Raw genomic sequence first — 27,954 nt, forward strand, 5'->3', positions numbered from 1 at the left:
AAATGCAACAAAATTCTAGACAATAACACTCAAGGACAATAGCTTATTCCCCACTATGACTCGTTTTCACGTGTTCCGGCACTCACACGATTAACATTTTTTAACGAAGAGAAGTGATCGGTAAGCCTGAACACGCTAAAGACGATTAAAAGCAGTATAGATCCATGACATAGGTCATGGCGAGATATTTCTATCAGTTCCATCAATGAAAGACGTCGCGGTATATTACTCTGGTAAGTCAATATTCTTGTCTTTGCGTAACGATAACAGATACATATCGTTTTTTGATTATTCAAGATATATGCTAAGTTTTTGTTCTTTTCTCATAAATTACCGACAAAACTGACAATTATAGCTAACTTATAAGTATAATAAAAGTAAAAACATTATCTTAATTCCCGCGAACTTATTGATAGTAATGTCAGTTTCTGTGTGAAATTATGGGTTTAAGTGATAAGGAAAAATAAGTGATGCGATCTTTTAACTAAACATTGTATTGTGTTATCATATCAAGGAAATTAAGAACATCAGAAGGCAATACTGTAATTGTGTTATGAAGTAGAAGTTACTATTATTATGCAGCACTTGATTAATTTTATGAAATATTATCAGAGTCACAATTGTGTTACTTAAGTTCTTTTTGATAAATACTTTTTTTTCTGAATAAAATGCCATTTCATATGAATTACTTTGACCTTATAAATGATTAACATATTGCATAATTGACATCATAAGTAATGAAATTTATTAATTCTATTATGGTAAAGCTATAAAAACACGTAATGATTTCTATAAATAATTTATTCTGATTTCTATAAAGTATTATCTGAGATAATTCATAAGTGTTAAATGTTGTATCCAACAGTAAAAAGGCTCTAGTGCTACAATGTTACAGTCATAAATTCTATTCTTAGTAAATAAGAGAAGCAAATGCCGTTTAACATGTACCATAAACGTACAAAACATAGTATCAGAGATTACAGCATAGTATAAAGGTATCTGGAATAGGTGGTCTAATTTGAAGTGGATTTTAGATTGTTCTTAGTGTTACTTTTAAAATATTCTTTGTTATTTTAAACATGTAAAGTCAGTTATTTTTTTTTTATAATAACAAAAAGAATATAACATTAAATCTAATATATGTCTTTTATATATTGTATTTTTTAACAAAAGAATTGGCAATATGAGTGAACCAAGTTTACAATGGGAGGATTATTTGGTCATAGCAGCCACATTAATCATAAGTATAGGCATTGGTATTTACTATCGTTTCAGTGGTGGACGTCAAAAGACTATGGAGGTATTTATGTCAGCATTTTCTTGTAAACTACAATTTGCAATTAAATTTCTGAACAAAATTTGAATAATGTTACCACCTTAATAGGAATATTTCGTAGCTGGCAGATCAATGAGTATCATTCCTGTTGGAGTAGCACTTGTAGTATCCTTTATGTCAGCTATTACTTTATTAGGTGTTTCTGCAGAAAACTACACATATGGGACACAATTTGTAGTAATTAATATATCATATCTCATAGGAACACCGATTGTTTGTTATGGATTTTTACCAGTATTCTTTAAACTTCAAGCAACAAGTGCTTACGAGGTTTGTTATAACAAGTAAATACAAGAAAAGACATTGCAAAATATCAGACTTAAAAGATTTATTACTTCTTTTTAGTATCTAGAAAAACGCTTTGGTGTAAAAGCTAGGCTTATGGCCAGTTTTGTGTACTGGATTCAGTTACTTTTGTACTCAGGTGTTGTGCTTTATGCGCCTGCTTTAGCGTTAGAAGCTACAACAGGAATTTCTAAGACAGCCAGCATTATTATTATTGGATTAGTTTGTACCTTCTACTCGAGTATAGGAGGCATTAAAGCGGTTCTAATAACAGACGTATTTCAAGGGATACTTATGTTTGTTGCTGTTTTTATTATTATTGGCACAGCTGCCAATGAAGTTGGAGGATTAGGTGAAATTTGGCGCATAGCAGAGGCTGGTGGTAGAGTTGAATTTGACAGGTACTTTATTTTATAATAGAATTTAGTTAAAAAGTTTCTGTGTTACTTAGAAAAGTAAATGTTTTTCCAGTATTTCTCCAGATCCAACAGTGAGACATACATGGTGGTCTCTTATTATTGGAGGCTTGTGTACATTTTTATCATTGTATGGTGTGAACCAAGTACAAGTACAACGCTTATTGACTGTGAAGTATGTTTTTTCATAACTGAAACATAGAAGCAATTCTGGAGATATATTACTATTAATGATTATTGTGCTTTCAGAGACCTGAAAGCAGCACAAACTGCACTTTGGATAGCATGGCCAGTTTTAACTGTACTTTCAATGACTACGTGTTTCTCAGGATTGGCAATATATAGTAAATATTACACATGTGATCCTCTTAAAATGAAAAAAATAACATCATCTGATATGTTGATGCCATACTATGTTATGGACACCATGTCTGATAAACCTGGCATACCAGGCCTCTTTATAGCAGGTAAAATTTCTATTTTATATTGTTATATAAATAATAAAAATTTTAAGAATTTATTACTATGTATATATTTTTTGATATTCACGCACGTAGTGATACGCGAAGATTGATTAGCTTTGTACTTGATTTTTGCTTAGGTATTTTTAGTGCTGGTCTCAGCACAATTTCAGCAGCTTTGAATTCTTTAGCTGCAGTAACTTTAGAAGATTATTTAAAACCTGCCTATAGGAAATGTCGTGGCGATGACTTCTCTCTTACAGTTTCAACAACTCTAGCTAAATTGCTTGCTTTCATATGTGGAATTATTTCCATTGCTTTGGCATTCTTAGCTCAATTGTTGGGTGGTGTATTACAGGTGATTGCTTCAATAATTAAGCAGTATATTGATATTCGTTATGCTTTCAAATGATAAATATTTAATTTGATATAGATTATAAAATTATTAAATTTTATTTTAACTGTTATTATAGGTTAGCCTAACCATATTTGGTGTGGTGGGGGGTCCACTTTTAGGACTCTTCACACTTGGAATGCTCACTGAATCAGCAACAGAAACTGGATCTGTAACAGCTGCTATTGGATCATTAGTTTTTCTATTTTGGATCGCCTTTGGGCAACCTAGACCAATTCCACCAACATTGCCAGTGTCCATTGATGGTTGTTACACGAATACAACTATATCTATGTTGCATCAAGCTGCAAAGTTTGCGAAGTAAGTAGAAAGATACCTACTACAATTTTCAGTTTCCATGAAAATTAGCTTAATTTTGTATTAATACAATATCAATTTTCTCTTTACTTTAGACCAACAGGTGATTCATCCTACTTTTATCTCTATCGGATCTCCTACATGTGGTACTGTCCACTAGGATTTGTGATGACATTCGTCTTAGGACTGTTACTTAGTTATTTTCTTAACATGCTACACAAGAGACAAAAGGCTGAATTGGATCCAAATCTTTATTTTCCCATAATAGGGAACCGTATTCGGCGTAGACAAGCGATTCTAAAAACAGATGACGGCGAGACAGTACACGATACGGCGAAGTACACATTTACTGTCGTCTCCCGTGACGACACAGACAATAGTGGCGAAGTTAGCAGCACCAGAATATAGTACACTTTTATTGATTCTCATTTAATTTCTTTTTCGTTAATTCATTGTATGGCATCTTAGATATTAGACATTCCACACGTAATTGAAGGTATAGAAATTGGTTATGTCAGCGGTTTCCATATTTTTATTAATTGATAAGCTAAAAATATGGCGGGAATTGCGACGTCATTGTAGTGGGATTGATAAATTGTGATTGAAAGGGGAAAATATTGTATTTTAATTGTAGATGGGATTTTCTCTTAGTATTTTAAATATTGTTTTCGTAATTTCGTATTCGTGGCACTCCTTTAAAGTTCCTAACCGAGACTACTACTCAGTGTCACGTAAAGCAATCTTCAAGGGACTCCCCCTCGCAGAATTTCTCAAATTTTACGAAATTACGAGGACAACACTGTATTTCGTTCGTAGCTTTTTAGTCACACTTACGGTTTCGGTTTTTATGATATTTATAAGTTTAGCTGAGCGTCAGCTGGTCTGGTGAACTGCGTAAACTTTTAGATTCTTTGTGTTGAAGCACTAACATATGTTATTATTATATGAACGTGTACTTAATTGCCGAACGTCTTCCTAGACTGCCATTTTTGTATATTTTCTACTTTTTAAACGCAAGAAGCAATGTCAACGATCATGACCAAACAAGACGTTGTGCTTTCAGTGCGTTGTTCGTGAATCACCGTACAAAATAACATAACTTTACTGACTTAAACAGTATATTCAACGTGTGTACTTAATTGGATTTCATAAACGCGAGCTAGTTTATACAATATTAAATACTAAAAAAAAACTTGATGATGTTTATACAATAGAAGGTACAGACATTTTGTATGCACCGTTAAGTATGCTAAGAGAAGCAGCATGTATTTTTTTATGCTCAACGATAAAGTATTAATAGCATTTAAAGCATAGAAATTGTTGTCCAATGTATACCAAAACGATGTACAATAAAGTAACATGTGTGCGTTTGTGTGTGATCGTATGAAAGAAATGTAACAACGACAGTTCTTTCTATTTTGCTATTAATTTATCTTGATGAAGAGTGAAGTAGATAATTAGAATGAAGTACAAGGCAATTGAGCAGCAGGAATGAGAATTCGTCTGGCTATAACCAAATCGATTTAACTGTGCTGAGCAAACCCCCACTGTCACATATAATTCCAATTAAAAAACGAATTGTGATTCCTTTTATCATCGACCTTATCATTAGTAACACAATAACATCATGCAAAACTGTTACTGTTTCAAAGAATAAAAAGGCTTCTTCAATGCATATATCGTAGTTATCACTGAGTTCTTAAATTACTAGTTCAATTGTTTCCTTCCTCACCATTTACACTTGACATGATTTCACATAATAGTGATTTTTATTTCTTTAACTCCATCAGATTACTGATATTACAAAAGCTGACATAAATTTCGGTTGAATAGCCCTTAGCTTTCTACTAGAATTTTAACACCTCTACCTATTTAAAATGCAAATGTAAACTGAACCCTAAGGGACCATAAACTCTTTTGCGCGTTAAAGAGAGAATCTTCTGTGAAAGAAGGACAGTCTAAGGTTATCAATATTACAAAAGCTAACATGAAGTTTGGTTGAATGGCCCTTTGATTTTCACTAGAATTTTAGTATCTCTACCTATTTGAAATGCAAATCTAAACTGAACCCTAAGGGACCATGAACTCTTTTGCGCGTTAAAGAGAGAATCTTCTGTGAAAGAAGGACAGTCTAAGGTGCTTTTGAAAGGAATACCGACCAGCTCAGATCAAACTACCGGCGGCCAGTTGAAACCAGTTTCAATTTGTCCGTGGTCTCCTATCGGCGGCATGGGACTCTTTTTAATTATTTATCCAGCGAAACTGTTGTCCACGTCGTCCTACTCAACTAGCAATTAATCCATCAAGAAATCCAGTTGGCGTTCCATCTTCCTCGGGACGAGGTGTCGAATGTCTTGATGACCTCTAACCTCTGGAACAACAAGGTTTCCGTATTACCAGTGGATTATTGAATTGATAGTGTCAATGGAGTCACTTGTCACGCGTAGATCACGAATCTTCGTGCACTTATTCTGAAAAACTAATCTAGACAATTTAATAAAATAAATATTTAGATTATTGCTCCTGGAAGTGAACCTTTTTTTATTATTTCTATTAATTGTTAATTATTTAATTCTTCTATTGTTTAACTTTTCAATATTTTCAGCATCATTTGTAGTTTTTAATGAAAATTATATTTAATTTAAAATTTTTAATGATTCGATTTAAGTCACTTTGTTGGAACGACGTTGCAGACCTTTTTAATTTACCTGTTGCTCTTGTTACTTACAAATGAATACATTGCAAACTTCTGACAACTTGGTGTCAACCGTTTCTGTTTATTTTCATGGGACTCTCCCTCTGACCTGTTCTCCTCTCTCTCTTGCTCCCTCTTGACCTTATTTAGCGTGGAGTCTTGTGATGTGTGTTTAGACGTGCGTTCTTTGAAGAAATTTTGTTTAACGAAAGGGTGAGTGACGATTATTAATTTTCTTCGACAGTTTGGTAATTTGATTTCTACAACATTTTAGCGGAAAAGATTCTAAATAAAATTGTTGATCTTTTTCATGAGCTTAGTTTGCAAGAAACGTGGACATTTGTTTAATTTCGCGTGTGTCATCACGTTCACACGACCAATTTTATTCGAACGTCTTCACTTTTACGCACGTGTCAACGTTGATCACTACAAGCCCAACTGTCAATGATCTGTTATGCAATTGTTTATAATTCATCTCTCTGATAAGAACTAATGTAAAAATTTGAAAAATACTCTGAAAGAATAGAAAAGAAAATTATTACAACACGGCAGTAATAAGAAAAAAACATACACGTGAATAAATATTTGCTTTTTGTACTTTTGAATAAATTTTCCAACAAATTTGATAGAAAGCTAATGCAAAAATTTGGCAAATACCTTGAAAGAATAGAAAAGAAAATTACTGCAATACGAAAATAATAAATAAAAATATAAATGTAAATAAATATTTTCTTTGTATCTCTGAATAAATTTTTTAAAGAATTTTATAGAAAATTGAAATAATTCAATTTTCAAGTTTCGGAGAAGTTCGCAAGACAATTGAAAAGGGAGTGTCGCAGATAATAAATTATCCAAGTGTTATTCAAACAAGTCGAGTCATTGACCCGAAGAGTTGCCCAAGAATCTAGTTCAGCGTACTTAAAATTCTGTTTTCCTCAACGAAAATATGGCTTGCCCAACATTTTTGTAGTACCTTTCGAAACTGAGTCATTAGATATTCTAATAAGCTGAAGGGAACTTTCGAGTTTACTAATTCTATCTCAAAGTTTTCTATAACCACTGCTCGAATTAAAATTCAAGCAAAACTGCTCTTCAAACCCTTCAACTCACAGCTGCGAATATTCTGAACATCAATCTTTCCACTTAAAATGATGATTAATAAAACCAGCAGAAAAAGAATTAATTCTACGCCTGATTCACCGTTTTAATTACGTAAACTGTACGCACGTGTTATTAAGCTAAGTTAAACTGTACTGCAAGTTTGGGTCTAAGAAATGCAATAAAATTTTAATTGAAACTCAGAATTGAGAATCTTGGGATACCAGTCTACTCTTGATAATCTTTTGGTTGTGACTTTTTGTTATTTAATGTTGTTTGCAATTTATAAGGAAATGTGATTATTGACGCTTGAAACGGTCTACTTTTCTAGACTAGTAGTCTACTTTTGCACGAAATAAGCTTTACTTCAAAAAATCTTCGTTCGCAAAGGGTTAATAGCAGTAACCCAAAAAGTATTAAAATTGATTAAATGAGCCGTATTTTTTTAAAGTGGTACAAGTCCGTTTTTACATATACTAAGATATTTAAGAGTTTACGTTTGAATCAACTTGAAAATATTGGCAAACGTAAACCAATTTAGGTAACGTTTATAAAACCATAAACTGTGCAATAATAATTAATAAAATTGTTAACGAAAATAAACGATTTATTAGCTACAGATGGACTTACTCCACTTTCAAAGAAAACATTTTCGCGGTAATATCAGAGATATCTGTATCTCACTAAAACTACCATTGATTCATTTTTTCCAAAAATGGACTTATACCGCTTCCAAAAAAACGACTTAAAAATGGATTTATACCACTGTAAAAAGAAACGGCTCAAATTCGTCTCACAAGATGACGGAGGTCGATGAAAAATGGTTCGTGTACTGAACACCGAGGAAAGCACTGATCGTTTCGAGTGTGCTCTCGTTCTAGGCGGCAAACTTCGTCAAAGGGTTAAACTAGCGGGTCACTGGAGAGGCAGGACTTTAAGGAAACGCGTCACTATCGTCGTTTATTTACTACCCCGTAAGTTGTAACCGGTTGGATCCTGTTCCAATTGTCCGCCACCACGGATTTCACATGCACTCCCAGCTTGCCGAGTCGATATTTCGCGTTCGAATCTCCAGCTGATACAGGAGCAGTGATGTCCTATCAACCCTCCTTATCGCAACGAGCCTCCGACACGATCGTGTCGTTGTTCCAGCTGCCACGATCGCGTGCAAGAGTATTATCTGCTTCGAGTCTACCGTCGGAGAAGATGAAGAATCGAGAACGTAAGTCCATGGTGCTGAAAATCGTCGATGTTCATTGATCGTTGATCTGAGATATCTTTGTTTTTCAATATTATTCTGTGGGAACATTGGTTAACTCTATTAATTTAGTTCCTAGTGCTGAAATGTATTGAAATCAATTTATTGTTAGTCTGAGATTTCTTTGTTTCTCAATATTATTCTGTGCGAACATTGGTTAACTTTATTAATTTAGTTCTTAGTACTGAAAAATATTGAGGTTAATCTAACGTTGTAATTTTATTAGTTTGAAAATTCTTGGTACTGAAAATCATTGAAATTAATTTATTTTTCTTCGGTGCATCGTTTTCTTTTGCAATCTTGTTATTCTCTGTTCCTTTTAACTTTATTGTCTTAATAGTTGTGCTGCTCTTATGCTAATTTAAGAATTGCTTATCTTTCTTATTGTTTTCTCTCTTGATTAAACGAGTACCGGAAACTGAAAAGAAAAAAAGTGCGATGGTTAATTAACGTTCAGTTACGCTTAAAACGCAGTTCAGAGATGTCTTCAGATGTTCGTGGAGTGGTAAATCGAGAAATTGATATGGCATTGGTGTGTCCAAAATTGTTCAGGTTTTGGTCATGGTGTTTTTCTTTTTGGAAAACAATTTCACCCCTTAAGTTTGAGTTTCTGCATTTGAAAAGAATACGTATATATTATTTTCCAATATTCTAGGAATCCTAGGTGGAAATGTTAAGTACTTTTAATCTAGATGACACCTTCTATCTTTAGAAAGATTAAAAAATAGGCTTTTTAAGTTTACTATTTAAAAAAGTGTTATTTATATCATATTAGAAGTCTAAAAATATAAATCATTGAGCTCGTGTTTTCAAAATTGATACTGAAAATTATTATTATTTTAGATAAATTATTTAACCTATTTAGATGTATGAAATTTGTTTTTGAATTTTAAATTCTACTTCAACGATATTTGCATTAAACGCGAACAATTTTGTACAATTATTAGGACATGAAAGCATGTATTGGTAATAAATAAGAATAAAAAATTAGAGACCTGCTTTACCAGTAGTTGGCACTTACAGCTTCATTTTATTTATCTTTAAATTTTAAGCTGTGAAGTAACGAAACTTAATAATAAATTATTAAATATAAACTCTAATTCAATTAAATGAAGTTAAATCTGAAGAAATTAAATTAGGATACATTTAATTTTGAACTGTTAAAGGGAGGACAATACGATTTGAACTAATTGCAAGATTTCATGTTTGCTACTCTAGATCTAAACATTTGTATTTTAGAATTTTTTAAGAATCAACAGAGATGATTAAGGTATTACATAATAGTACTCTTAGGGATTGGTGATTATATTGCATGTCGAAATTCGTGGTACTAAACGAGGCCATCAAAATTCCATTTCCTTCCCTTTATCAAACATTCCATCAACGTCTACATAAACTAAAAATTGTCCAGTACTGTACTAAACTTTAATTCATAAGTTGCTATTAAAAATTAAATAAAAAATGTAAAATAGCTCTTCGCTAATTTGTTTCATTAAGATGCTCCATTAAAAATTATTCATTTATTTAATTCTAAGAAGAATTGAATGGTAGATTTGTAAGCCACGCATCATTCAATTTTTCAAAAAATCGTTCATTAATATTTCTACTTCAAATTTGCTAGAATAAGTTCCAAGTAAATAACAGAATAAGTTATTAATAGCACACTATTACCTTACATAAAAGAATGCTTATTTATAAATTGTGTGAATTATTTTATAGGTCGAAAATCCTCCCGTTCAGAATCCAACTGTTTTTACGAATATCCTAGAAGGTAAAAGAGTTCGACGTTTTTATAAGAAAAAGGTTATTCAAGATATCGATTTACACAACATACTTAAAAATTATTAGCATCGGTGAGCAATCTCTTTTCGACAAATTTAAATTCTTTAAATCTGTTACCAGTTAGCAAACACGAAAATATAGGAAATAAGATCTAAAGAATCGAATAAAATTAAAGTTGAAATGTACGTGATATAGAATAATAATGTTCTAATTCCTATTTCTTTGTCCCATGGAAAAATTTTCGTGAAATGTCCTTGCATTAATTCAACACAATATTGCAATAATTAATATTACCAATTAATACTACCCAATACTAGTAATAACACGAACTATTTATTCTAAATAAAACTCAAATATAAATAACGAATACTAATGAATATCATTAACAACATTGTACTCACTATAAATAAAATACAAACATAAACAACAGCAACCAAGATCATAAACCACCATTCAATGAATCCAAAAGCATTCCCTTGTAATTATTCCAAAAAATTAATTATTGAAATTTGATTTACCCTTTAAAATTGATCTGTGCACCTACTTTCAATAAATGCAACGATCATACATAAAAATTGACGACCCAAACAACAACAAACAAACCATTATTCTCATCCCACACAGTCCCAACACACAGACATCCTCCCCAAACATCCTATCAGCGACACACGTGTAAAGGGAACTACACGTGTTCCCTTTGTTGCTTACAGTCAATGCCCAACACATTCGAAGGTCACCGAAATCGTCGAGCTCGCCCGTGTTACCGATAATTCCCGAAAGCCGTAACAGTCTCGCCCGGTACCTGGCCCCTAACGCAAATACCCCAAAGGCTGTGTCAAAGAATCGAAAGAGGTTACCAAAGAACCGCGCGATTTTCTCGAACGATCAACCCGGAAGCCGCGTTTAGAAGTCACGGCCCTAGTGACTCGCCGAGCGGCGCGGCGCGGTTGTTGTTGTTGTTTCCGCGAGGATACGCGGGAATAGGCAAAGATCTAGCAGCCGGCGGCAACCGGGAAGGGGTTCGTTCGTATAAATGGGCACATGTGACAATTAAAACGACAGTCTGAAATCGTTCTCCGCTTAATCCGAACCCGGCCCCGGCCAACTCGTGAAACGAGCACGCGTGAAACTAAGGGAAAACGGAGGACTAATCAGTTAATCGGCAAGCGCGGACCGGCAGCCCGAGCGAACCGCCCCGCGAAAACCAGCGCACACATATGCGTTACATCAGGAAGACCAGCAAGATCATCCAGCTGCAATTTCGCACGTTTCTGCCGGCTTTTCGATAGTCGATCCACCATATCCCTCCGTTCCCCACGGTTTTCCCTGCTTTTCCTTTGAAATATTCAGGCGTTGGACGGTTGGACGACTGCTATTGGCTGGCTGCCATCTTGGAATTGGACAGGTAAGGGTGCTGATCGGAGGATCCGTCGGGTTAGATTGGAAATTGGTTTTTTTCGGGAGCTTCGAATCATGGAATATATTTCGAGTACACTCGTCCCTCGATTTACGCAGTAAATTGGAACATTATTTATGTGGTACATTTTTGTTGATTGTTAGTTTAGTAACACCGGATAAAATAAGAGTCAACTGAGACTCTTTTTAGGCGGTAAATTAGAATACTATTTACGCGGTAGTTTTTTTGTTAATTAATTTAGTAACACTAGTGAAAGGTACTTTTGTTTTTTGAAGTGTCATTGTTATTGTTTCTTTCGTTGGACTATGTAGAATAAATATGTAGTTCTGAAACTTACAGCAGCTTTTGAAAATTTGAACGATTTCTTTCGAATTTTTCGTATGTTTGTTACAGCATTCGAGTGGGAGTATTTATTTTTGGATCATTTGGGGTATTTAACGCTTTTAACACTAGATTTACGGAACGAGTCAATTCGACTCACATTGAATTTTATAAATATTGTTTGGTAAATGTTTGGGTCGATTTTGATTGATGCAACAACACAAATGTGTATTTTAATTGTTTACTTTTAAACCTATAAATTACAAGAGCTAAATGAACGAATGTCGATTTTTCGAAGAACAATGGAACAAACTGTACAGCAAGTGTCTGTTAATATGATTAATATGTGATTATTATGGAAATTTTAATAATAGATTGTTTTCGATTCTATATTCGTTATAGTATTGAAGTAGAACTATTTATTTTTAATATTACTTGGGGTATTTAACGCTTCTAAGATATTAATCATTGCTAAATAAAAGAACTCAGACCTGTCATTTCGATGGGTAAGTAATTCTACATAGTCACTTATATAATGAGATAAATAACCCTTAAGATTGAAGGGTTGTTAAGGATTAGGATGTTTTTGGAATCATTGCGTTTTCAGGTTTCAAAGTCTTACTTTATTAGTGAAGATTGGTAGGTTTCGTTTTATTAGTAAAAATTAGTAAAATGTTTTATTTCTTTAGTGACAACGATTAAAAAGTATTATTTCTTTGGTAAGAGCTTTATGTCATTTGAACAAAAATACCTTTTTCCGTGTGATACAGTTTTTTTTGTGTTTAATTATTGCAAGGTAAGGTTGGTAATTTATTAACATATAAAGCTAAGCTCTCTAACTCCAAAAATGCAATAGACATCTTGACAACTCTTCAATTACGCTCGCTGGAATAATATTATTGTTAATAATTTACTAAGAAGAAAAGAAACGTTCTATGTCTGTAAATGTGTACTATATTCACATTTATTTCAAAAATTAAAAATTGATAAAAGAAAAATAACATTTAATTTTGACTCAAGTGAATGTAACGGCATTTGTGTTTGCTAATTATTGCTCAAAATCTGCATTGCGAGTTTGACACGATATCGTAAGACAAGGGGTTCATCAATGACGTATTTACCTTCGTTATTCACAGATTCTTCTTATCTAAAGAGGTATCCCTTTTACTTCATTTGTATGAAAGGTTGTGATGCAAACAGGGATCATATATATGACTCAAATACAAGTAAATTTATATAACAGATTTAATATTCCTGTGATAATCACAATTTTTTATGAAAAAAGTGATAAGGAAATGAGAAATATTGAGATTTTTCTACTTGAAACTGAATTCCAATTGATGATTCAGTTTTGAGATATTCTCTTAGGGTGGCTAGAACATCTTATTTTTCTTTTCATTATAGTGTTTGTGTAAATTTATAAATTTTATGTGGAAATGAACAAATATATTGCAAAATTGAAGTTAGTCATTGAACAAAATTAACAATGTACATTTTGAATATGATAATTGACTGAATAGAGTGGAACTTCTCATCATTCTAAACAGTAACTTTTTTGGGGTTGAAAAATGTTCATAGGCAGAGTACATCGCAATAAAAAATGTACTTCAGCAATTTTTTTTAATTAGGTGACAGTATATTGCTGTCTGAGAGTGTTTTATTAATATTGTTGACATAATTACTGACCAAATATTTGTAAATTTTGTACACTTAATAGTTCTTTAAGTGTACATTCTTATAACACCTTGTAAAATATTGCTAGCGTTCAAGAAAACCAAAAGTGCCATTTTCTTGTTACTGAATATAAAATAATTTTGCAAACACCTAAAATGCAACCTGTACATATTGTCATAGTCCAATAACAAATGCAACCAAGAATTACGAACAAATAAGTGGTACATCTAAGAAAAACCGATTTCAACAGAATTTCTATAGAAACTTTGAACTTATTTTTCACCAGAAACTAACTCAAACTATCTGTCACAACTTTTGCCTTTGAAGAATGAAGTTTTGTAATGCTCTTAGTGCTCGAGGAAGCTCGGAATGAATACAAATATTCTATTTTGAAAATGAAATTCAAAAGCAATGCTCGAAATTGCGATAAAAAGGTGTATAAAATGTTAATTTCAAAGACCATCGTCGCAACACTGTTTCGAAAGTGAATTTTTCTAGGTGATCTAATTGAAAATCGTTGGACGCCGAAATCCGAATGTCCAAATACGAGAACAGAAATTTTTCTCACGAATTCTCATTCCTAGCTCGGTAGATATGGAGCGCAAGTTTCGGTTCGATTAAACCGGTTTCAACCAGAAACCGTAAATTGATATTTGAGTATCGTTAATGCGAACGGTGCCGATAAAATACACTGTAATAAAAATGTTTACGAGTGACACTGGCTGTTGCACGTCGTCCATATGAGTCTTGAACCTGAGAAAATTTCGTGAAAGGGAAATTCGTTCGTCTTACTTCACAGTGAAGTACGCTGGCAGAGGAACGTGTCGAACCAATACGAACCGATTCTATTTTAAATACATCTCTCGTTACATCTCCAAAACTAAAGTATGTAGAAAAAAATTCTTTCTTAAATATTATATTTCTTTTATGGATAATTGAATAACACGAGAAAACTTACACGAAAATTATTTATAACAAAAGATTCATTTATAACCCCTGACTTAAATTGAAATAAATTTTATATGTTTGTATGGAAGATTGAATAACACGAGAAAACTTACATACATATCATATATAACAAAGGCACGTTTTTAACCTTTAACTTAGTGTAAATTAATTCAAGTTTTGTATTTTTTATAGAGAATTGTATAATATGAGAAAACTTACGCAAAAATTGTTTACAAGGAAAGATGCATTTCTTAATCTTTAACTATGAGAATATTGTTGGCCCTTTGATATGGTGGGTAGTTAATGCTAAACATATGTGTCATCGATGTTTTCTTAAGAACTTATGCAAATTTTTATAATATCAACAGTTCCTGTAAAAATTTCAACTTATTATTTTTATGAAATTAGAAAAAATATGAATTGCAAAAAATGCATTTCTCCATCTCTCGTTATGTCCTTAGAAGAAATATAATATTCAAATGCATCTTTCGAAAATTCTTCTTAAATCCCTGAAAAATATTACCTTCTGTTATTCTTAAATAAAATAAATAAATCTATACATATTTTATTATATAACAACTAATTTTTCATTCCATTCATGATTTGTCCTCCCTTTTCAGTACTGCGTCTAAAACAGAGAAGAATCTGTTAAAAAATTATCTGAGAATTATAAAAAGTGCCCTCTGTTAATAATTTTGATCTTCTTCCAAGAATGATTTAATCATCAGATTCGATGAGTGTACATTTCATTGGTACGATGAGAAATGGCTGAGACTTACTCGGAAACAAAGTTGCGGAATCAAATGGTTTCATCCGGCGTTAACCAGATTCCTTAATGACGATCGAACGCCCGTGTTAATAGCCACAATGGCGGTGCAAATCTTTCTAAACAATTGCACCCAATGGCGGGGCACGCTGCGATGAATAATCGTAACGTGCCCGAGGTAAAACGAGACGTTACACTCGGCTTATGTAAGGAAAAGATGGTTTACGACAACGTGCATCTGTCTCCAGATTGTATCGATGATGCATCACTATTAAACTCCGGAAGTTTATGCACGGAACTCAATTTACGAAAGTTGATTCATGAAATTTGAAGTTGGAAGAAGTTTTCCTTCCAGCAGATATACTTCAATTGAATAAAGATAAAATTGAAATGGATTCATTTCTGTTTTAATTCATGGAGATAGAAGTTGAAAGAAGTTTTCCTTTCAGCAGAGATACTTCAATTGAATAAAGATAAAATTGAAATGGATCCATTTCTGTTTTAATTCATGGAGATAGAAGTTGAAAGAAGTTTTCCTTTCAGCAGAGATACTTCAATAGAATAAAGATAAAATTGAAATGGATCCATTTCTGTTTTAATTCATGGAGATTGAAGTTGAAAGAAGTTTTCCTTTCGTTAGTGATATTTCAATAGAATGAAGGCAATTGATTTCTATTATATCAATTTTGGTTGTGCTTTGAATTTGACAAGTTTTGGGATATTTGGGAACCCCTATTCTACATGGGAGTAATAAAGAAATTGTTTTATTGAATATATTAACATATTAAGTGTATTATGATTATGTGACTAAGAAGTGTGAATTCATATTTTTGTTACATGTATATTGTAATATATAAAAATAATAAATATATAAATAAATTTATATTTCTTATTTTTAAAATAATAAATTTCTTTTTTCAGTTTTAAATATTGTAAGTATAATAATTGTATAATATTTAATTATACGAAGCCTTAGTTATTCTTTGGCTTGTTCAGTTAATAAACAAACGAATATTCATAATAAATTCACAATCAAATAGTAATCATCGAAAATAGATTATTTAACATTTTGATCCAATGTTTAACTTTTATCATTTTTATAAAATAGAATGTAATAAATAAAGAAGTTGAAATATAATGAACTCGATTTGACTGTAATAAAATATATTATAATGTAATGAAATTAAAATATTTAAAACTTTTATGAAATCCAATTCACCATTTTCAAATTTCAAATTTATATATGAAATCTGGGTCACGCGGAAGTGATAAATAATCGCGAGAGTTTCACGTGATTGTAGATCCATTATCGGAATATCGATCAATGTGGCCGAAGGTCAGTGAATGCCAAGCACGAGGATCGATCTATTAATATAGGTATCCTTTTTCACGATCTATGATACACAGTATCTTTTTACAATTTTCCTTGGAATAAATTCTAATCATCCGTTAAATTGACTTAGAAAATGGAATGATCATCTGCAAATCTTATTCTTTACTCAAAGTAAAGGATGTAAAACTGTGATGCCAATTAATTATTATTTTATTATTATTTTAATAGTATTTTATGACTTTTAATAATATTTTGTATTTCATTATTATTTCATTCGAATATTTCGACGCAAGCAATATAATATGTCATCAGTTTCTACTTATTGTTCCATGAGTTCACCAACACAATCATTATAAAATTACAAAATCGAAAAGAATTATCGCAAAACAGATGCTAAAAATTAACTAGAAATATAGAACAAATTATTTTAAACTGATCCAGAATAAAAAACTTCAGAAATTTAACTCACACAAACGAAATCACCTTTTAAAAGCTCCATCGAAGGAGTCGCCATTTTTTGAAGTTGTGGAGGTTTCGGGGTGAACCAATATGGCGATTTGTCACCAGTTACCAAAATTCTGTGAACATTTTTAAAAATATCTTGAAAAATTGGTATCATGTATAAATACATTTGTTCGCGTACTTCCCAGGTGATCATTTACAAACAAACAAATTAAACTACTTATTATATAATAATAAATCTATTTATAAACAAAATTAAAAATATTTATATTCCATTCTATAATAATAATAATCACAAATATATCAATAAAATAATAGTTGAAATCTTTGATTCACCATCTAGTATCTATTATTTTAATAAAACATTTAGTTATTTTTTATTCTCGTTTCATTACAGCTAGTGAAAGATGCCGTCCCGTTTGTTCGTGTGGTTCCTGTTCTTGGCCGTCTCTTCAGCCGAGCAGCGACCATCAAATTATGTGGACGAGAAATGCATGGAGGATCATCCTGTCCTCCTGCACTTCTTTTCTTGGGTGGACTATGTGGTGCTAGCCGCCATGCTCATCATATCCTGTCTGATCGGCACATTCTACGGTTTCTTCTCGAAAAAGCAAGAAACCAGCCAGGACTTCCTGCTCGGTGGTTCGAGCATGGGGACCTTCCCCATGGCGATGTCCCTAGCTGCGAGCTTCATCACAGCCATAGAACTTCTTGGGAACCCTGCGGAAATGTACATGCAGGTACTTCAAATACGTAACTTCGACAGAAAAATTAAGGACCACTTAACCGGGGGTTGAAAAGTTATGATATTGGTTGAATAAAATGTTTCAAACAATGAATATTTTATTATGTCTTTAATTATCCGTGTAATGTAACTTGGAAAATACAGATTTTATTTAGTGTAATTGGCTTTTGGTGTTAGAACAGGATTTATTTTAGAGTTTGCTATTTGAAGCAGTCTATTAAATATTCTATGAATACATTTTGTCTGGCCAGTTACAAAATATTGAAAACATGTTATTCTTTTTTAATGTTTATTTACTGTCATTTATGTCTTCGAAATTATTATTAAAGAACTGTTTCCATTTTACTAAACATATCTTCCAATAAAGAGCATTAAAAATCGGCACAAAGAGATAGTTTCTTCATCATTTCGATGATCCATGGATGTAGGATTAATTGTTGCTTGAAATTGAAGGGAACACAATTCTGGATGACCTGCGTGGCGTTCATCCTGGTCGTTCCGATTACCTCGTACCTGTACCTGCCGGTTTTTATGAAGCTGCGATTGACGTCTAGCTACGAGTATCTGAATCTTCGGTTTGATCGGCATTGCAGATTGCTCGCGAGCGGATTGTACATGTTACAGATGATCCTCTATACGTCCGTCGCGGTGTACGCGCCCGCGTTAGCTCTAAGTCACGGTGAGTCAATTATCGAAATCACCTAAAATCAAATTCAACGAATATTTTTGAAATGTAGTAAAAATTGAAATATTTCTTTCTGAATTTGAAAAATCCTGATACATTAAAAATTGTATGTTTTGGAAACGATACGTTTGAAAAGTTTGTTAACAATATGTTCCCTTATTTGCAACAATTGGTAACTATCGTGTAAAATAACAACTATTAAATTAATATAAATTAATGGTTGTGAAATTATTATACGTTCTAAGAGTTTCATCCACTAGACGGAGGAATGAAAAATAAAATTTATTTTTTAATCAATTTAACCTACTAATTGCTAATCAAATAATTTATTACAAAATGAATATTATTAATAATAATATTCATATCTAATATTTCATTGAAATAAATGTTTACGTTTCTAAGTTTCAAAATTACTATTCTTAAACTAATGTTATCATGAAATTTTCAATTTTTAATTTATCACCGAATTACTACTAAATTTGTTACTAAATTATTTTAATCTTTCAGATTATTATTATTACTGAATTTTCATGGATACCTTTTCTTTCATTGCAGTCACTGGTCTGAATACTTACATAGCAGTCACTCTAGTCTACGTAGTCTGTATCTTCTACGCCTCGCAGGTTCATATTTAATGATAATCTTTTTTATAGAACCATTGTAGCGAAAGGGTTAACCCTTTGCACTCCATAAGTTTTTCATTAAAAATACGCAATATCATTTGACAAGATATAGAAGATATTCTTTAAAATTGACTTAAGAAGAAATCACATATAAATTAAAGAACAAAAGTATTTGATTTCAATCTCTCACATATTAATACATTACGCGAAGCTTAATAAGTATATTATAAATGGTGGAGATTTTAAACAGAATTTAAGAAACATAAATATCACTCGATGTTGGTGAATTCAAATGAAATTTGAATCGCCTGTTATCGATTATTATACTTCAGAACAAACATAGGTATAGAATATACCTAAAATTTGTCTCTTCTTTTAACCGTTTGAGTACCAGAGGTTTTAAAAAAAAACATGGCCGAGAAAAGCCAAGCAGCGCGACAGCACTTGTCTTAACCTATGTTAATACTATTATATTATATATAATATTATATATTATATAAATCTAGTAATCTAAGATTACTATAATAAATCTAGTAATCTAAGATTACTGTAATAAATATAGTAATCTAAGTAATACATTTTGTACTTCCTTGTTACCTATTATAAATTATATGTATATATATATATAATTTATAATATATGTTTATAATATATATATCATTTATAATATATATTTATAATATATATATATAATTTATAATATATATATATATATATATATATATATATATATATATATATATATAATTTATAATAGGTAACAAGGGAATACAAAATGTATTACTTGGATTACTTATATACAAAAACAGTAGCGATGCGACGTACATACATGCGTCTGAAAAGTTGAGCGCGTTTCGTCACATTGTGAGTACGCCGTCAGTTGTCAGTATCGTTTAAACGCGCTGGGTTTTTTCCGACATGAAATTTGAATAGCGCGAAAGTGGCGCATAGGACTCAAACATCAATTGTAGAGTAGATGTGTCGATCACAGTTGAAAAATGAATCGTAGGGCAAAGGGTTGATATTGAATATTAAATTTGCATGAAAGTGTTAAACAGTAACTTCGAAGGATTCTCTTTTAGGGTGGGATGAAGGCCGTCATAATGACGGACACTTTTCAAGCAGCAGTGTTGCTAGGCTCTTTGTTCCTGATCGCTGGCTACGGATTGTCCTGGGAGGGTGGTTTTGCCAAGGTCTGGGACGTGAGCCAGGCGTCAGGCCGAATGGAGTTCTTCAACATGGATCCCAAGCCCACTGTCAGACACAGTTTCTGGACTGTCGTCATTGGTGGGACTATTTATTGGACAACCATGTTTTGCAGCAATCAAGCTTCCGTCCAAAAATACCTCAGCGTAGAGACCATTGGCCAAGCCAGAACGTAGGTACTCCAATCTGCAAGGAAATTAAACAGTTTCTACTCCCTTGTAAATAAATATTGTTACTTTTATTCTTCTATAAAGGAATTTCGAGATTTTCGTGTTTTTGTAAACAGATTTGTAAATCTCTATCCTTTTTAAATTTTCATTCTTTTGAAACGAATATGAAAAATTTGTGTATGTAAGAACTTTGGTAAGGTTATTCATAAATTATTGTTAAAATGGCAAATAAATTATTATAGTCAGTTGTTTTATATATACCTAATTTTTATAAGTAATACGAACTGATAACATTTCATGATATATTTTGTTGATGTTGATTTTTATGAAGCTTTAGAAAATGTACCATGATTTTTTAGCAAAAACACAGATTTCACTTATTCGATAAATTATAATTTATCATAATATATTCGTTAGAAATATTCAAAACGCACGCCAAACTTCAAAACATTTATTATTTGTTTTATAGTCGATGAAACTAGTTAAAACAAAATTTGTCTGTTTGAAATATTGACTTCTGTCGACATAATTTGTTATATAATCATCCAGTTATAACAATGAAATAGTTAAGTAAAGTTTATTTAACGAAATACTTCGATTTATCAATATTTGCTATCAATATTTACTATAAATTTTTTTTTTTCTCTTTCAGGGCGTTATGGGTGTCAGCCTTCGGCATGATCACCATCTACACCGTGAACTTTTTGACTGGTATGGTGCTCTACAGCACATACAGAGACTGTGATCCCCTGTTGGCTAGCCAAATAACTGGCCAGGACCAACTGCTGCCTTTGTACGTGATGAATTTCATGGGTGGCCTGAAGGGTGTACCTGGCTTCTTCGTCGCTGGAATCTTCGCTGCTTCCTTGGGGTGAGTTCTAAAAATTTCCAGAATTTTTCATTACCTAACTAACGCAGAAAAATTATAATAAATTTATTATAACCATAACATTAGAAGAATTATAATCATAATATGGTAATAATTATAATGGTAATATTATAGTAATGATAACCATAATATTGTAATAATTATAATCATAATATTATAATAATTACAACCATAATATTGCAATAATTGTAAGCATAATATTATAATAATTACAATAATTTAATATGATATATATTTAGTATAGACTAATCTAATATGATTCGAATCATTTCTAATTACTATTACAAGTTTATCAAATTAAACTCACTGGATTAAAATATTACTACCATATTTTACAGGACTGTAGCTAGCGCGTTGAACTCTCTCGCAGCGATTACCTGCGAAGATATAATCCAGGGAGTGTTCAAGATAAATCTGCCAGCTAGCAAAGGTGCGATCTACGCCAGATGGATAAGCGTTAGCTTCGGCGCCCTTAGCTTCGTTTTGGTTTTCGTTGTAGAACGTCTTGGGAGCGTTCTTGAGGTACCTTAAAAATTTCTTCTTTAATTTAGCAAAAATCAATGACATTTACTGCACAAACAGTTTTACCTTTAACCCTCTGTAGGCCCATGTAACTTTGAAGTCACATATCAGTATATTGGCATCTTGTTGATTTATTTCATTTTGCACTTAAAGTGGCGAATAAAATTAAGTAATCAGTTAACTTAAACTTTTATATGCCCAGGCGTGAAAGTTTAACGTCATTGTAACTTGAAAGTTACAAAATATATTCGTTTGCTGAAATTACTGAAACTATTGAATATATTGTTAATTCGTATTCATATGTGGATATTTATTAATTTTACACTGCATAGATTTTGTTATAATCATGAACAAAAATTCGGTCTGTAGAGGGTTAAAATAAATGTGCACATAACATTTGTTGACAATCATTTGTATGACAATTAATAAATTATCTTAATGATAAGTAAATCTTAGATGATCGTGACAGATATTAATGTTCCCACTGATTTCTCACATAAATAAAGACATACAATAAATTACGATTTCTCAATAAATAAAATAAAGTATATTAATAAATGTGCTGTCGCAAAAATACCCGCAATCTAACAGTCATCGACAATCAATGTTCCAGGTCGCATTATCATTCAACGGCATGGTCGGAGGAATTACCTTGGGATTATTCTCTCTGGGTATGTTCGTGCCATGGGCGAACGCTAAAGGGGCAATCTCAGGAGCCATCACTAGTCTGATAATTGTCCTGTGGATCGGTCTTGGCGCTCAAATTGCCGTTCTCAATGGCAAGATTCAGTTGGATAACAAGCTCGTGTCGATTGACGCTTGTCCCTGCATCATCAACTCCACGGCCATTATCGAGAGCCATTCGATTGACACCAACGACGACGTTTCTTCGATATACAAGGTATAGTATAGTATGGACTGCACAAGTTGAAAGTTACTTCTTCACCTAATCACTTTGATAAGAGTCAACGTGAACGTCGACAGAAATATCTTAACGGTTTTCCTGATTTAAAATAGGAAGTTTGAAATCCGTTATTTTGACGGGTTTAGTTGTTCTAGTATCAATAACCCTTTGCACTTGAAAGTTTTTTGCTAGAAGTATTCAACACTTTGATTAGATATAGACAATGTTTTTTGCGATTAATGTAACTAATTTAATCGGTAAATTAAGGGACAAAAGTATTTTACTATGAGATTTCACATAGTGACGCATTATACAAAGTTCAATATTAAATATCAAATTTTATAATTTAACCGTATCAAACCAAGTGGTGACTGTGAGTCACCTCCCGAGTGCAAAGGGTTAATATAATATAATATTGATGATCACCAATCTATTGTTTTTAATTAATCGACTGACGGTATGCTTAAATAGAAAGCACTGATTCTAGGTAACCGATATAAATGAGTTCTCAAACACCTGATGATCCCAGCTGCGATGCTAGCGAAACGTTGCTTCCTATTTAAGCATATCTTGATGGGAATTACGAATGGATGACCGCTAATCTGTTATTTTTAATTGATCGTCTAACGGTATGCTCAAATAGAAAGCACTGATTCTAGCTAACCTTCAAATTCCCTGATGATCCCAGCTACAATGCTAGCGAAACGTTGCTTCCTATTTAAGCATATCTTACTGGGAGTTACGGAATGGGTGATCACCAATCTGCTGTTCCTAATTGATCGGCTAATGGTATGCTTAACTGTTTCTGGCTAACCAGTATCAATAAGTCCTCAAATCCCTGATGATGCTATCTGTAACGCTAGCCAAACGCCAGGAAGCAATTTCTAATGGGCGCGGCTAATACTCGGGAACCTTGTACATTTCTTAGTAGTATTAATAGTATTCTTAACGGTGAAAGCCTGAAACAAATCGTAATCTGTATTAGTACAAATAAATTATTCTCTGTCTACACAAATATTAAAACTAAGAACGTGTGAGTAGCCGATATTTCATGTTCGGACCAGCCTGGAAAAATTCGGGCGCCTGTGGCACTGCAACATTTAGGCAACTCGTAACCATACTGTTACGTCATCAACCAGTTGACGGTCAGCGTCATAGATTAAGTCAGAAGTGACCCTATGGTATACACGAAAGCCACTGTAGTGGCGTATAGTGGCTAAAAGGTTAACCCTTCGCACCAGAAAAGCGACTCACGGTCGCCATTTATCTCGATACAAGAAAATTATAAAGTTTCATATTCAATGTCAAAGTTCATATAATGTAATTATGAATGAAATATTGAAATAGAACAATTCTATCTATATGGTATGTATATATATATATATATGTTACTTATAAAAGGTACCATTAACACGTTAAACGCCGCGAAAATCTTGACCGGTTTTCTGTAGAGTTATTTTTAAGCAAAGAAAAGCAGGAATTATTAATTATTTAGCGTTACAACCACTGCATTACATTATTATCAGCTTAGTTACCTTATTAAACATTTTCATTCGACATCGGTTATCTTGCACGTTACGACGTTTTCAAGTAATTCAGAAGCGTCAACGGTGACTGATATGGCGCTTTACGCGTTAATGTTTCATTAGAAAACGACGAATATATCCAACGAGAAAACTCGAGTGCAAAGGGTTAACATGCAACTCTCTCCGCTGTAGTAGTGTACATCGCCAACCGTCAACTACTCGATGACGCCAGTAGTCTACGATTTCGAACTGCCCGAGTGTTGCAGCGCCACGCTCGCCCGAGCCAGCTCGAATCTTCTCGATCCGGCTCGAACAGTCGAGTATATACCCAACACACCAGGTGGCCCGCACACGCCTAAGTAATTAAAGTCATTTCCAACTGGCTCGCAGATCAGCTATCTCTGGTACAGCGCAATCGGTTGCCTACTGACGCTGCTGGTAGGCGTGGCGGTCAGCTACGTGACAGGCTTCCAGGACCCGGCAGATCTCGATCAAGATCTCTTGAGCCCTGTGATCGCCTCAGCGTTCCGTCTGCAGACCAAGCCACACGCTAACAACGTCCAAGGGATCATGAACTTCGGCCTGGAGCTCGACGACGAGAAGTCTCAAGTGGAGAACACCAAAACCCTGAAATGAAGCGGCAGAGGCTGAAGAAAGACGATTTATCACAGTATTTCTCGAGAGGGACCGAGAATTTTTCTTCGTTCCGCGTTTTAATTAATTTAGAAAAGAGTCAGTTCTTCCTCGATGATTCTATCGTTTAAAATTGTCCACGTGGTCAGACCGCACGGACGCACCTTCGATGAAGACTCACGCGTTTGTAGAACCTGCTGCTAGGTCTTCGATGAACATTTAGCGTATTCTTAACGGCGGACTTGGATCGTTGCGATTCTGACACCGGCAGGTATACTCGATGCGATTTCTTTCACAAGGGTTTCGTCCACTTGTTGCGGAAGAATTTTGGACTTCGGTTTCTGCAGTGCGATTGTGCTTGTTCGTTTTTCCGATCTTTTAACACTGGAACTACTGACTGGGTCGAGTAACGGTGAACTGAATGTTGTGCTTGTTTTTTAGTCGATGAAATTTTAACAGAGGTTTCGTGGAAAATTATCGTTAAATTCTTTCGGCGACGTTTGTATGATACTAGTTAGTTAAGAGCTCGATAAATATATTTGTGTGATGTTTATGGAAGATTGAAGGTGTATTAGCTCGACTGATCGGTATTTCTAGTGTTAACGAGATAATCGTTGATTAACTTGAGTTTTTCAGTGGCTACAGGCGATTCATTCTGATTTTTTGATCAGACGTTTGTTGGATATACGAGAAATGGAGAATTTCAATTGGAAATCTGAGAAACAGGGAATTTAACACAATTTTAATAGAAACTGTTTCAATCTAAATTAAATTAGCTTGCTTCACTTTTAAATTGACTGTTGTTGATTTGGTAGTTACGTTAGAAAGCACTAGTGAATGCTCTGAATACCATTAAATTTGCTTCAAATTCAAATTTACCCTTAACTTCGCTACACTTTCAAATTTACTTATCTTGATTCAATAATTGGATCATATAGCACCAATGAATGTCCTAAATATGTTTAATTCAAAACCCTGAAACTTGCTTCACTTTCAGATGTACTTCGCTTAATTCAATAATTGCACCGCAGAGACCCAATGAACGTTCCAAACATTTGATTCAAAATTCACCCCTAAATTCGCTTCATAAAATGCTCCAAATAAACAGCCGTAAAAATTGGCGAAGAGTCGATCAAAAATGAAAGAAACGAGTTACCGATTTTATTAAACTTACCAATGTCAAAGATCTTATTCTTAACGCAACAAGACTGGTCCCTGAAAGACTCAACTTAATCGAATAAGAATATTAAGACTCCGCAAGCCCTCGAAAGACTTCATCGCTGAGGAACGAAGCCTCAGCTTCTGAATGAATGAACCAAAAAGAAGTTCCTTACTCAAGGACAGGCTAATTTAGAGGCGATCACTGACAGAGACGAGTCTAGGGAACTCAGAGCAAGACTCTGTAGATTTTATGGATACTCCGAGAGGACTCCTTGCCAGGAGGCGACTCGCAGTAGCATAGGGTAATTTATTTATGGCACCATTTGTTACCGTACTTACTTTAGGTTCTACCGTTAGCTTCGCCAAAAACAATCAACGTCAAAATCACAAACAAATGTTTTAACGCATCCCTTACCGTAAACTCTCCGTCGAAAAGCGAAAAGGATCAATGTATCGTTCGAACTATCATTTACACCCCGAAAGAACGTGACAATCCCCTTCGTTTTAAGCGTCTTTTAGAATCCGTAGAATCTCCCTTTTTTTTACTTTAATTTATGTTTTTAAAAGTTGAAGCGAAAGCAGAATCTTTTGGATGCCCGTTGAAGGTTAATTGCTTCCGGCGGTCGCCGCGTTAAACGCGCGATCGCTCGATTCATTTTCACTGCGGACGTGTACTTCGTTGTCTTTTGCCTAATTTATGCGGTGGTCTGCGGGACCGCCACGATTGTTTTACCGTTCACCAGTACTTAGTTGTAAGGTATGTGTAGTCCTTCTCTGACGAGACGGCGTGCTACCCGCAAGCGGTTAGGACCGAGCGGTAAGACTACTCTTCCATTCAGAATGTTCGGGTCGACTCAGTCTTCAACTCATGATTATTATCGGCGCGCGACAATGGCAAAAGACGGAGTGAGATGTAACGATAAAGAACGAAGTTGACGGCACTATGGGCTTTGATCTCTATCGTTACATCTCGCTCAATTGCATTTAATCCCGCTTCTGTCCTTTGTTACTGCTACGCGGCCAATCTCGAGCCACGCGTCGAAGAGGCGGCCCGAACATTGTAAGTGGAAGAGTCGTCTTACCGCTCGGTCCTGATCGCTTGATGGTAGCATGCCATTTTGTCAGAGCGGGATACTTCGTTTCTAGAGAACGTATTTGTATATAAAGAGAAAATATATGAGACCAATCGCTCTACTGGATTTTATGTGTTTCTTTTTTCATTCATTCTGTTCTTTGTTTCTTCTTCTTGCTGTGGAAGAATTGGCATTTAACATATTGCACGCCGCACGATTTCATAGAGCAGAATACACAAAATGGAAAAAACATAATATCAGAACATTTGATTGAATTGAATTATTATTACTGCGCGTTCATCTAGCTGAATGCCACCGTATTAGGTGGCATTGTTTATAATATAGAAATGTTTTCGAATAATTATCGTTTAATTTAGTGAACTATAATAATTCGATGGAGTTGGGGGACAACGTGTTAAAATATTAAAGATTCTGTGAATGATAGTAATAATTTATTTTGATTTTGTAGACAGAAAAGATTTGTTTATGAATGAGAAACATCGTATAAGATATATAAACACTGGAACAAGAGAATATAAGAGGAACTATTTAAAAAAATATATAATTTTTATTGCACGCAGTATTTTAAAAATATTGTTCCCCATAATATAAAAATTTAGTGGTAATAAGTAATTCCCTTATTTCTTTCCATTTTTCAGTTCTATTACAATACACTTTCTACATTTTCTTTGATGTGCCTCTTCCTTTGTTATAAATAGAGTAACTATAGATAAAGTATTAAAAATTCTTCTTAATACACCTGTTAGTTTTCTCGTTCCTTTATTTCTATCTTTACAGTGTAGATTTTGTAGATCCATAACATACACCACTGTCCTTGATATTGTAAATTAAA

At 33.4% G+C, this 27,954-nt stretch overlaps 2 protein-coding genes and 2 long non-coding RNA genes across 8 annotated transcripts; 2 read left to right on the forward strand and 2 right to left on the reverse strand.

The window, feature by feature from the left end:
- The first annotated feature begins 38 nt into the window (after positions 1 to 38).
- Positions 39 to 4,887, forward strand: LOC116425908 (putative sodium-dependent multivitamin transporter). Of its 3 annotated transcripts, none has more exons than XM_031974192.2 (9): positions 39 to 233; positions 1,174 to 1,300; positions 1,385 to 1,606; positions 1,682 to 2,022; positions 2,093 to 2,212; positions 2,287 to 2,504; positions 2,639 to 2,856; positions 2,972 to 3,213; positions 3,306 to 4,887. In XM_031974192.2, the coding sequence occupies exons 2-9, from the start codon at positions 1,184 to 1,186 to the stop codon at positions 3,616 to 3,618; spliced, it is 1,791 nt and encodes a 596-aa protein (XP_031830052.1). In that variant the 5' UTR covers positions 39 to 233; positions 1,174 to 1,183; the 3' UTR covers positions 3,619 to 4,887. The 3 variants fall into 3 exon arrangements, with proteins under 3 accessions (XP_031830052.1, XP_031830055.1, XP_031830054.1); XM_031974195.2 differs by lacking the exon at positions 39 to 233 and adding an exon at positions 238 to 377; XM_031974194.2 differs by lacking the exon at positions 39 to 233 and adding an exon at positions 384 to 542.
- On the reverse strand, positions 4,604 to 17,475 carry LOC143174248 (uncharacterized). Of its 2 annotated transcripts, XR_012998049.1 has the most exons (3): positions 7,767 to 8,077; positions 5,906 to 6,419; positions 4,604 to 5,581 (listed from the first exon to the last, which is right to left on the reverse strand). It is a non-coding gene; the product is annotated as an uncharacterized LOC143174248 (long non-coding RNA). The 2 variants fall into 2 exon arrangements; XR_012998048.1 differs by lacking the exons at positions 5,906 to 6,419; positions 7,767 to 8,077 and adding an exon at positions 16,972 to 17,475.
- On the forward strand, positions 8,074 to 27,227 carry LOC116425907 (sodium-coupled monocarboxylate transporter 1). Of its 2 annotated transcripts, none has more exons than XM_031974191.2 (9): positions 8,074 to 8,225; positions 17,362 to 17,704; positions 18,163 to 18,388; positions 18,950 to 19,017; positions 20,100 to 20,395; positions 21,046 to 21,264; positions 21,621 to 21,804; positions 22,418 to 22,705; positions 24,625 to 27,227. In XM_031974191.2, the coding sequence occupies exons 2-9, from the start codon at positions 17,372 to 17,374 to the stop codon at positions 24,868 to 24,870; spliced, it is 1,860 nt and encodes a 619-aa protein (XP_031830051.1). In that variant the 5' UTR covers positions 8,074 to 8,225; positions 17,362 to 17,371; the 3' UTR covers positions 24,871 to 27,227. The 2 variants fall into 2 exon arrangements, with proteins under 2 accessions (XP_031830051.1, XP_031830050.1); XM_031974190.2 differs by lacking the exon at positions 8,074 to 8,225 and adding an exon at positions 10,769 to 11,448.
- Positions 8,278 to 10,715, reverse strand: LOC116425915 (uncharacterized). The gene is made up of 3 exons (XR_004234801.2): positions 10,562 to 10,715; positions 9,933 to 10,025; positions 8,278 to 8,679 (listed from the first exon to the last, which is right to left on the reverse strand). It is a non-coding gene; the product is annotated as an uncharacterized LOC116425915 (long non-coding RNA).
- Positions 27,228 to 27,954: the final 727 nt, after the last annotated feature.

Source organism: Nomia melanderi, chromosome 2, assembly GCF_051020985.1.
Source record: "Nomia melanderi isolate GNS246 chromosome 2, iyNomMela1, whole genome shotgun sequence".
In the NCBI taxonomy this organism is placed as follows: Eukaryota; Metazoa; Arthropoda; class Insecta; order Hymenoptera; family Halictidae; genus Nomia; species Nomia melanderi.